Here is a 12,128-nt window from a genome sequence, read left to right as displayed (position 1 = left end):
TCCTCCATTTTGTATTTATTTTGGGTTTGATCCTTTTTTTTTTCTATTTGCTTTGATTTTAATGGTTCTTAAAATTTATTTTTTTCAATTTCATCCATCTCCGCATTTAATTTAATTTATTTTTTGTATCCAATCTAGCCCTTATTATTTTGATTGATATTTTTTTTATCCCTTGCATTTATTTTTATTTATTCCTTTAGGATTTTAATTCATTTTTTTTCAAATTTTGGTTCCCATTTTTTTCATTACTCTTTTTCTATCCTTATCTTCATTTATTTTGTTTTTAATTTAATCCTTGATTAGTTTCTTTCAATTATTTTTGGTATAAGATTTAGTTCTCATTGTTTTTTTTTTTTTTTTTGTAATTGATAATTTTGCTTTGTAATTATTTCTGTTTTTTTTAGGGTAGTCTCATTCTCATGACCTGGTCTACCAGTTTTAATGATTTACCAGGTTTGAGTTTGATATTTTTTTAAATCTTTTTTATAATTTTTTTTCTTTTCATTTTTATCATTTGACATTGACTTATTGGGCCTTAAACTTTGTAATTTATTCAACTTTTGTTTTTATGGGTTATCGCCATCTCATATCTTGGATCGCAAGTTAGTCGAGTTAACATGGGTTAATTTATTTTTTTTAAATTGATTTTTATTCGGTTTTATCCATTACCATTAAATTATTGACCCTTAAGCGATGTTATTTTTTTCACATTCCTTTACGCGGGGTTATCCTAGGTGCGGAATGGTCAAGCATCTCAGCGTTCCTTCCACATATAAGCGGCCCGTCTAGCTCGATGATGGTCGGAGTGGAGCGTGTAGGCTTTTGTTTTTTTTCTTTTTCTCTATCTCCTACTTGATTTTCATGTTGGCCTTAAAAAAATTGAATCAACCCCTAAGATTTGTTATTCTTAAGATTTCATCCTTATTCTCTTCATTATAATTTTTAAAATTTAAATTAATTTATGGAATTAAGGAGTTTTTTCAATTCTGTCACTATTCTCTTCATTGCAAATTTTTTATTAGGAATAATTTATTAAATTAAGATTTTTTTAATTTCACCCCAATAGATATTTTTACCTATCAGATGTGCTTCCTATTATTTTTATTGCTATTTTTTAGATGGTTTTTGCAATTGTTTTTTTTTGGAAATTTCATCATTCTTTTGTTTTTTTCCGGTCAAATCTAATCTTTTTTATCATTGTATATTATTTTTACCTTTCAAGATTTTCTAGATTGATTTTTTTGTATTTCATCCTCCAATATTTTATTGGACGGGTGTTTAGCTACTTAGTTGACTCCTAATCTAGAATTTAACGGTTTACAGGTTTAAGAGATTGTCTCGTGTTTACAAAGTTAACACGGACACAAGTTTTCATGGCTTTTTTTTGTTTTTTTAAAAGTTTTTTCTTTCCATCCTTTACCATTACGTTATTTTTATTCACTTTTGAGATGTTTTTTAGTCAATTTAAAATAACACATGTCACCTTGCTTTTTTTTTTTTGTCCTTGTTAAATTTAGATTTTCTAAAGGAATTTTGTTTTTAAATTGAATTAAATTAATTGATTTCATCTTCCAACATTTAATTTTTTAGGTGTTGAGCTCCTGGGTTGAGCCTAAATCAAGAATTTAATGGATTGCGAGTTTAAGAGTTTAACCCGGATTTACAAGATTTGCATCGTCTTGATATCTTTTTCCGATAAAAAAATGATTGGCCCTATTTTTGTTTTTTATTAAATTAAATTTATTGATTGCATCCCTAACATTTAATTTGAGAAAATACTTGAAGTAATTTGTTTTACATTTTTTTTTGTAAATGGATATTCTTTGTTTATTTACATTTTTTTTTCTAATGAGTTATCCCGATATTATATCTCAAGTTATTGATTCAGCAGGTTCACCAAGTTTGACCTGATTTTTTTTGTCATTGCTTTTAAATATTTTTGGATATCGAGTCAATAATTATAATCTTAATTTTTTAAAAAAAAATAATAATAGACACACAACATTACACAGACACGGACCACCTATCTAGTACCAATTAGAAGCCATACCGAAGACAATATGAACTCATCCACAGTGCCATCTAGCCCTTTAGGAAGCTTTCTATTTCGGCCACTAATTTCTTTTTTAATTTATCCTTTCGTTGTGTAATTTTGCATTTTGTCCTGAAAAAATGTTTTTATTACCTTTTTATGGAAGTGCTGGATAGAGTCATGACAATAATTGGATGCTCCATTTTGCAAAAACAAATTTGGTTTTGTTGCCTAGAAAATATAATAAAGATGCAGGATCAAATTTGATATATTGTCTAAAACCAATGGTTTTTTTACTGCATAAGTAGCGCCTTTTCAAGTTTTTTGCCCTCGGATTTTTATTTTTGCTTTCCATTTTAGTTCCTTTAGTTTTTTTAATTTTTATTTTGATCCAAAATTATATTTTATTTGTTTTTAATCACACAACAAAGGGGGGAGAGAGAGTTTGCCGATCGACCAAATCCCAGCTTGAAACAAATTGTTCTTGGTGTCAACAAGTTTTATTTGATGAGAGAGTTTTCTTAACTCTTTATTTTACTAGAAAAAGTATATCTAGTTTGTCAAAGATTTTTTTCTGACTTGATCTTGGTTTTTTCTCTCACCAATTTATGGTTTTTTGAGTTTAAAGATGTTTTGTATTTTAAGATTACGAGGGTGTTTATTAGGTATTTTTAAATGAAAATAGTTTATGAATCTAAAAAAACCTAGTTTTAATTTTCAACGGTGCTCGAAAACTATTCTTTTTTATATGACATATTGTTTATTGTTGTATGCGACATGTCATTTAATTGTGTTTTTTTTCAAAAAAAGGATGGGCGACATCCAAGCCAAAGAAAAGAAAACAAAAGAAAAGTCAGGCATGCAAGCCTATCTTTGCAGACCCAAGCACGTTGCCTTTTTATTTAATTGGCCAAACACGTTGGCTTACCTAGTCCTAGATGCCAACTTCTTTTGGGCCTTCAAATTTCTTCCCTCTTATATTTAATTTTAAATTAAAAAAAAAATTTTATTTTTAATTCAAACCGGTTCTTTTAATCTTTTAACTAAATTTCATTTAAATTAATTAAAAATGTATTTGAGATATTATTTAATAAAATATAATTGAATTTTACTTTGTTTTTTAATTGGATTGTAATAGATTTTTTTTAAATAGTGGCAAGAACTATTTTTACGCATCCCTTCATGATATTTCTTTATCTAAAATATTTTAGAATTATATTCATTTGCATGTCTATTTTTTTAATAATTTAATTAAATAAAAAATTAATTTAAAAAAACAAAATATTAGACCCAAGATCCGTGTGACAACTTAGACAAGTTATTGTTTTTAGGCATCCCTTTCAATTTTTGTTTTTTGAAATAAAACAATTACATCTTGAAAATATATCTTGAGTCAAATTAGTTTTGAATGTAACGATAATGTCATATTTGGACATGCTAGATCGAACATGTCATATTAAACCAACTTCAATACATTTTAATTATTATTTTTTAATTGAATTTAAAATTTTAATTTTTTAAAAATAAATATTGACATATAATTAACTAAAATAATTAAATAGCATTATGGTGTGTGAAATCATGTTTCTCTATCTATTGTTCAACTTTCTAAGTTAGTCTTTGCTTATTTTTTATGGCTCCTTATAATATTTATTGACTTATATAATTATAATTAATTTTATTTAACATGTGCATGTAAGATTTTCAAAAAAATTTCTAGGTTTTTTTGAAAGCTTAACAATGTTCACATATTTTTTTTCCATTAAAATTAAATTTTGATATGCAACGAGATGAGCACCAAGACTAGGTGGCCACTAATATATATTAACTTGAACAAACAAAATAAATAAATAAATAAATAATTTCAAAAATCCACAGCCCATGATGATTTGTTTTGTTAACCTTTTTAGCACAAATCAAAATATAAAACAGAGCAGCCCATTTCTATGATTTTCAAGGCCAAGCCCGTTTGAAAGATGAGCCCACATCTATCATCTTTCTCAAAATGTCCTTGACAGAGGAAAAACAACCTTATCCTCTGTTTCCATTTGATCTACCGGAAGTTTCAAGACCCTAACCTAACTCTTTAACTCTGGCTACTGTTTAGGTTTTGTGAAAAACCCATCGGACTCATGGCTCTACATGGATCTACCTTTTGCTACAAAGTGAGTTCTAAGTCTCATTAGCTCCATCAATTTTTTTTCTTCTTCTTATTTGATTCTGCTCGTTGATCAATCCATTACCATTACGACCTTGAAAGATGTTATCACCAAAAGATTTTCGAACTTGAAATTGAGGGTTACATAAGATTGCTCTAATTCTCATTAGCTTGCATGTTGTTGTAGGTAAATTTCATTGCTACAGGAGACTTTAAGAGACTGCAATGTTCATGGACTGACAGTTTCAAGAGAACCCACAATATCTCTTCACCTTCCTTGAAGAAAAATACATTTTTGGCTGGAAGACTTCATTTTCATAAAAAGTTGCACATTGGAGGAGGAACCCGTAAGTTTCTCTGCTTTTTTTTTTGCCTTGTTCTCGGGCCAGTGAACTACTGTGCGTATAGAAGCCAGTAAGTCTATCAAGTGCTAAGTTTTGTGATGAAAACATCTGATCGAAGATGTTTATGTCACTTCCATATGGATGCTCCAAATTGTGTTGTCATCGTCCCTTGTGGCGGCGGCAAATGTCTATACGTTCATCAGAGATTGATTATATCATTTTTGTTTATTTTTCCTCTCGTTCTTGTAAATGGGTGATAGCCCCCCCTCTCCGGTGCGCCATCATTAGTAGATTTTTACTCACTATGAAAAAAAAAAAAAAAATCAAGGCTGGCAAGTTAATCAAACAGTCTATGATTTACTCCTCAAATCGGAACTTACTTGCTGAGGTGCCCATGGTTGAACAGTTTGTATTGCGGGTCTGCATTTCAAATTTATTTTTGGTCATCAGTTGTCTGCATTCCTACTGTCTAAATTAGTGCTAGGTTGAAGTAGGTCTCTAACTGTATATTTGTATAGCACAGAGTCCTATGCACAGCCTTTCCGCTTATTTTCATTAAGAGCGTGTCAAGTAAGAAGTGAGGATTCAGAGGAAGTGTTAAGTGGCGAAAGCATTGTATTGGATGAGCAGACCTTAATGCGTGAGCTTCAGGTTGCCATTGAAGAAGAGAATTATGCCCAAGCTGCAAAAATCAGGGACGGCCTTAAAGTACTCCAGGAAGATAGCAAGGCTTCAGTACTGGCAGCAAATGCTCGGTTTTATAATGCTTTCAGGAAGGGGGATCTGGCTGCCATGCAATCCCTTTGGGCAAAAGCGGATAATGTATGTTGTGTGCACCCTGGTGCGAGTGGGATTCAAGGTTACGACGATGTTATGGAAAGCTGGGAGCTTGTATGGATGAACTATGATTTCCCACTAGAGATTGAGTTGAAAAATGTTCGAGTGCATTTTAGGGGAGATGTAGGTTATGTTACATGTGTAGAATTTGTGAGAACAAAAGGCAGCAGTTGGGGGGCACAATTTGTCACAAATGTTTTTGAGAAGATTGATGGTCAGTGGTTAATCTCCATTCACCATGCCTCACCTGTTGACCTGTAAGCATCATCGCCATACATTCAATAGATGAATTGCCTTTTTTGTTATTTAGATTCACTTGCATCACAGTTCAGTCTTTATAATGCTGGACGCTTCAGCATCCCTGGGCCAGTGATCTTAACACATTGTTCAACCGCCTACCTGGTAAACAGTGTGAGATGTTCACCTTCTGAAAATTGTTTTTATGATCTTACAAACTACAATGTATCGTGTATGTTGAAAGGGTACCCTTAGGAGGGTAAGTGCCGAAAATCTGTTGTAAACAAAGAGGTTCATCCCTTTTTGTTAAGTGCGGTGATTCCTATTCTTTGGTGATCATTCCTTTTTGTTTCCCTTTCTAGCCACAAACTACTCCTATTTTGGAGTGTTTGAAATTGTAGTTTAGAGTGTTATTAAAATTAATTTTTTATTTGAAAATATATTAAAATATATATTTTTAAATTTTTATTTATTGTAATATTAGTATATCAAAATTATTAAAAAAATATTAATTTAATATTTTTTCAAGCCAAAAATATTTTTAAAAAACATTTAAAAATAAAAGCTAAAACTGTTCCAAACACCCTTTTTTTTTTCAGCGCCCTGCAAAATTTGATTTTCAAATACTATAATGGCAATAACTTCATGATGATGAAGAGAAGTAACTTCGTGGTGGAGCACAGGACGAAGTTGTGCCTGAAGGCCACAACCTTTCCTGTTTCAAAAGAACTTGTGTACGAGGCACTCTGCAGTCGTTATGTGATGATAATGTAAATTTTTGCCTTATAAAAACCCTACTCTGAATTTCAGAGCTGTATATTTTATGCCCCATTGTTATCTTCACACAAAACAAAAGGAAGATATTAGTGGTGACTACAGCTGATGGAAGATCATGATGGCCTAACATAATTTCAGGAAACTGTCTAGGAGATCTTCCACCAACACTGATTTCTCCTCTTCCATTTGAAGAACTTTAGCCCGCTACATCCTTTCAAATGGGGAAACAGGGGGGCTTAGAGTGTATTTCACATTTGTTTGCCCTGGGGAAATGGTGTGAATCTTCTTTGATCCATTACTGGAGTTGCTGATCTCCTGGTGAAATTCTTTGCCGGAAGCATTTCCGCCATCTTGATCATATGATTTCCGACAACTTATAACATCGACACAAATGAAGAATGCTTGTAATGAAGAAATTGATGAACTGAATTCAGTCGAATACATCCCCTTTTCCACTTGTGCCAAACTGAAGATAGGATGGTCTTGTTGGATTGCTCCCTGCATGGGTGGATATACAAAATAAGAAAACGCCAATATAAATGACATCAAAAGAGCGAAGATAAATTCTCAGCTAAAACGCTAAAAAAGTACCTGAGTGAAAAGCTCAAAACAATCTGACATCAGGCAACTTTTGGATGTCCTTGTAATCTTACTACAATGGCTTCTGTTGGTGAGTATACGTAGTTTACAACCAACATCCCAACCACCACAGTCGCATGATCCACCAGATCTCCACCTATGTATCAATGGTGAAGGAACTCCTTCGTTTGGCATGCTATGGTTTCCACCAGGAAGTATAACAGTAGCACTACTAGAGTGTTCGGTTTCTCCCAGGTTACCGGAGCATTGACTTTCTGGAAGGTACTGTGAGGAGCCCTTGTGCATCAAATTTTCATTTTGATCAGTCTGCTGCAGGTCGAGGCTTGAGTTTTCACCAGGCATCTTGACCACAACAGCCGCAAGCTCTCTATTTGCCATGAACTTTGGCATTGCCTGATCCGCCTGACTTTGGTCGACACCAAACAAAACAGACTCTTTCACCTTAATCTGGCAAATGGAGTCTGTTCCAGTCAAATCAAAGATAGAAGAGCAATTAACCTTCATGTGGCCAATCAAATTGTACACATAGCCACAGCTCTTCTCCTTACTACCTCGATTTATCCAGCTGCCACTCTGTTTCTTGATTTCATCAATGGCATAGAATGTATAGTCGCAGCCTGAACCATTCTCTTGAGATGATGATAACCTGTTTATGGAGGCTTCCAGAATGTTGCTATTGTTCTCAATCACAAATCTGAACAAAGGAACTCCATTCCTTATAGTAAGCTGCAGGAGAGCTTTTGTTCTCGATGGCTCATGCTTGCCATCCTGAAGCAGTTCTTTGGCATCAAATTGCTTCAAGTTGAAGAAATTCAAGCTTTCATTTGATGAACCAGTTTCAGCTGACTGAAGTATTCTGGAGCTCCAGGACTTCAGCAGAGGATCTAGCATCCTTCTCAATGGGCTGGATCTAGCTCTGTTATGACCACCTGCCTTCTTTCTGTTTGAATTATTTAAACAAGCAGAACCTTCAGATATCAGGGGACCAGAATTAATGGAAATGTATGTGGAGCTGAACTGTGGGACAGCTGAACTCTCCTTGAAGCTGAAACTCCTGCTCATTCGACTCAAACTGAAGCTAAACCAGCGGTTTGGTAAAGGATGTCTGACTTTTCTAGGCATCAGCTCCACTTTTTCTTGATCCAATGCATTTGAAGTTTCAACTACACTTCCATTTGCTGTCCTGACTCTGCTCTCTTCTGCAAATTTATCTTCAGACAGTCTAATTGGCATCTTATACGAACATGCAGATGTACGAGATGCATCAGATGACATCTCTGCACTCTGTGTAACCATGGCAGTGTGCAACACTTTATGGGGCTCTGTGTTAGTTTTATTTCTAGAAAGAAGTGGACATGAGTGAGGAATTTCAGAAGAGTGAACTTCCTCGTGAGAAAAGTCATCTGACAAGCTCTTTCGATTTATTTCAGTAAAATCCTTATCCACTAGTGTCCTTAGTTCCTGAAGGGAACAATTTGTAGAGTAATTTTTTGGAACAAGGAGAACTATGTCCTTATCCACCGGTGTCCTTAGTTCCTGCAGGGAACAATTTGTAGAGTAATTTTTTGGATCAAGAACTATGTTCTTGTTTTCACTGGGTTGATGTTGAGGAGAAAGATCAATAGTTGATTCTTGCAACTCCTCTATTCCAGCTGATTCTTGCAACTCTATTCCCTTCTTAGTTTTGCCACCAGCAACATTCTTTTCCTTCAAACTGAGTGAATCATAATGACTTCTCAACTGTGATGATGAATCTCCGATGCTTGAAGTAATCTTCTGATCCAACGATTTTCTCTTTTTATCTGGTCCTTGCCTCTCCCCAGCTCTCTTCTCGGCTGCACTATCACAAGCAATTGCATTCACCTTGGACCTGATTGAGATAGTATTATATCTTGAGTTTGAGGACCAACTTCCAACTTTAGAAGTGATCTTCTGATCTACATATCCTCTCTTCGCCTGTTCAAGAATGACATCCGAATTATTTCTGCTGAAAGTCCTGTTGGTCCTTGGTACCTTTTTCTTCCCATCCACACTGCTCTTGGAAGCAGTTTCAAAATCTTTAAAGCGCAAGGCATTCTGGACCGAAGGTTTGGCAGGTTGAGAAACACGGTCATTGTGAGAAGGGTTCAGACTTGAAGAAAGAGAAGGATGCTTCTTGCTTCTGTAATTGAGAATATTATTGTGAACTGCATTAGGAGAGGTAGCTGAGTTCATAGCCATTTTACTCGGCAAATTGCTGCTAGTCAATGATGCACCACTGCTATCACTTGCTGCAATTCTCCATTTCTTTAGACGTGACCAGTCCAAAACTCCAACATTCAAAGCCTTATCTTGTATGCTTTCACTTCTCTGCATGCGCTGGAGATAACCTGGCAAATCTGACATATACTTCACAAGCTCATCATCCTTTCTTGCCTTTATCTTGTCAGAGTGCAGCTGATGGTGTTTCAATGAAGTTTTTGGTTGGACTGAGATCCGATCATTTGCATGAAGTCTTAGTTCATGAGGCACATCACCACATGGCTGACTATCATAATATTCAGCTTTCAACTTGTCTTGATGCTTTAGACTCTGCCTTGCCTGGGTTGGAAGAGCTGTATCCTTCACTATCCTGGAATGTTTCTGCCATCTAGAACTCTTCTTCAGGTCCAAACCGAATCCCCTTTCACTGGAAGGTTCCGAGCATGCACGACTTGATTTTACATCTGATGACATTTTTAACGCTTTCATACTTCACTGACCCATTTTTACCTGCAAAAGCATAAATGAAAAAGGGTTCTGATTCACTCTCCGGCAACTTCAGTTTCTTACACCGTTCACTGATTTACAGGTTGCTAGGATGCTGAAATTAAGTCACACCTGATGTCTGTAAGCGAATATGCATACATAAGTTCTTTCCAATGATCAGAATGGGAAACAATTAAAACATGGAAAAATTGAGAAGTGGCTAGGAAGACAATAGCCTGCAAGCAAGACTAGTGATAAACCTTCTTCTGACAGACGATCGCGAAATGGGGAGAAAACAAAGGGCAGCGAGTATAAAACTTAAAGAAATAAAAAAACAGCTACTGGGTTTTATTGACTTTGATGCCTGATCGTTGGGATTTATTGACACTAAACCTTATTCTAAATTTGAGAGAAGTAACAGTGACACCTTCGGATAATAATAAACCACCCACTCCATTTTCAAGAACCACCCTTTGCATCTTCGTCCATTTCAGTTCTTAAGAACCAAAAAAAAAAAAAAAATTGAAAAGAAACAAATTTCAACTTCCGACTATTTTAACACAAGTCAAAATCTATATCATACATAATTCGTTACTAATTACTTGGTTATAGATGCATCAAAGAAAGAAGAAGAAGAAAATTCAATCAGACTAGGTGGTCAAATATCTCCTTGCAATCTGATATTTCTCTCTAAGGTCTAAACAGATGCAAAATCCGTCCTTCCTTGCTCCAATCAGTAAAGTAACAGATAGAAACAAAATGCAGGTTCCTTCAATAATTTGTCCGCAGATAAATGCAAGAAGGAAAAAAAACAAGAATCCTGAAACTCCTGCGTTTTCCACTAACAAAGCAAGCCAGTCTAGACGTTAACTACTTATCATTTCGCGGAAAAGATAAATTTATTATTACATCAGAAAAAGAAACAATCTTTCCTTATCTAGTTTCCCAGCAACCAACCCAATAGAAAAGATTATTGAACAGAGCAAAAAGAAAAACAAAACATACCAGAAAAGAGAAACGAGGAAATGCAGGTTCAAGAAACGAAAAAAGGAAGAAGAAACTCCGATCCCGATACGTAAAATAGCAGTCAGTCTCCGTCTTCTATGTAAATTAAATCATCCTGAGGCCTTCCACAAATAAAGCAATGTTGCAGCAGTGGCTTACTTTGAAAAAACAAGGTTGCATGATAAAGCCCACATGAAATATGGGGAAGTTCTTGGACGATTAATTATGAGGAATCTTTTGCCAATTCTACTTTCCTTGTTCAGTTCCCCACCTCTTTTAAGTTTGTCGTATACCAATCTTGGCGTTCATGCTTTCGTCCCTAAACTGTTCCCTTCAACGCAAGGCATTTTACTTTGTGGGCGATCTGATCTCAACTTTGGTAAAGAAGAAAAGTGAAATTTGATCATATAGTGCTTCAATTGCAAATACAAGTTCTATAAACTTGTCATACCTCGTATAAACATAGGTCCACGACCTAGAATGTAAAGTACAAATCCCACGTGCCATTCTTTTATCAAGGCATTGAACTCACTGTTCATTGGATCACGCTAAGAACATGTCCAGAGGCTTCAGGAAAGGATGTTGGCTTCGTAAAAGATGGGTTACATTTTACAGGTATTGTGGTAAAGGACATGCCAGCAAAATGGAAGCTTTGGTTTTAAATTGCTGGTTTGCGAACGGGTTGTCATACGCCTAGGAGTTGCTAGAGTGTTCTTGAGAAATATGGGAATGATCAACAAGACCTCATGCAGAAGAAATAGGCTGAGCTGGAGTAGTTGTGATTTCAAGAATCTTGTCGGTCGGTACCCTAGTAGTTGGTGCAAAATCAAATGACGTAGTTCAGCAACGAGGATGTGATGAGTTCATGAAAATCATAAGCACAATAAAATTATAAAATTAAATTATTCAAGAGTTTTTAGAATTTTATTAATATATTTAGAGTTATTTATAAATTTATTATTTAAAAATTTAATTTTTTTTAATAATTCTTTAAAGATTGGATTGTTGCAAATCATAAATCGTCCAATTGTCAGACATCCAATGGTAATACACATGAACTACTAGTAAGAAATTTTCTAAATTCATATTTAGGAGAGAGGGATTGTCATGCCTAGAGTGCTAACTCTTTATGCCGTGACTTATATATATTTCTATCTAATAGACAACCACAAAAAAATAAGTGGTATAACTTATTATTTATAGGGAAATATAAAAAACCCTATAAATTAAAAAAATATCAATTTTTCCTTGAATAATATCCATATATTAATTTAGGATAATTTTAGAAATTAACTCAATTAGGTTCTTACTTGATTTTTGTAGGTCTAGAAATATAATCATTGTATTAATTATATTCTAGTTTTTAATTTCTAAAATATATTTTAATTAAGTCATACTTAATTAAATTATC

The 12,128-nt window shown here is 34.2% G+C and overlaps 2 protein-coding genes across 3 annotated transcripts; one reads left to right on the top strand and one right to left on the bottom strand.

Moving 5' to 3' along the window:
- Positions 1-4,028: 4,028 nt before the first annotated feature.
- Positions 4,029-5,680, top strand: LOC7486541 (uncharacterized). Its single transcript, XM_002323500.4, has 3 exons — positions 4,029-4,197; positions 4,378-4,537; positions 5,058-5,680. Exons 1-3 carry the CDS (start codon positions 4,165-4,167, stop codon positions 5,630-5,632), a joined length of 768 nt encoding a protein of 255 aa, XP_002323536.2. The 5' UTR covers positions 4,029-4,164; the 3' UTR covers positions 5,633-5,680.
- Positions 5,681-6,369: 689 nt separating this feature from the next.
- On the bottom strand, positions 6,370-11,444 carry LOC7468841 (uncharacterized). 2 transcript variants are annotated; one of them, XM_052448086.1, is made up of 3 exons: positions 10,718-11,444; positions 6,977-9,851; positions 6,370-6,883 (listed from the first exon to the last, which is right to left on the bottom strand). In XM_052448086.1, the coding sequence occupies exons 2-3, from the start codon at positions 9,713-9,715 to the stop codon at positions 6,590-6,592; spliced, it is 3,033 nt and encodes a 1,010-aa protein (XP_052304046.1). In that variant the 5' UTR covers positions 9,716-9,851; positions 10,718-11,444; the 3' UTR covers positions 6,370-6,589. The 2 variants fall into 2 exon arrangements, with proteins under 2 accessions (XP_052304046.1, XP_002322936.2); XM_002322900.3 differs by having other exon boundaries at positions 6,977-9,736.
- Between the last annotated feature and the right edge of the window lie 684 nt (positions 11,445-12,128).

Source organism: Populus trichocarpa, chromosome 16 (genome assembly GCF_000002775.5).
Source record: "Populus trichocarpa isolate Nisqually-1 chromosome 16, P.trichocarpa_v4.1, whole genome shotgun sequence".
NCBI classification, from domain to species: Eukaryota; Viridiplantae; Streptophyta; class Magnoliopsida; order Malpighiales; family Salicaceae; genus Populus; species Populus trichocarpa.
Note: the sequence above shows the minus strand (reverse complement) of the source record. Positions and strands in the feature narration are given on the sequence as shown.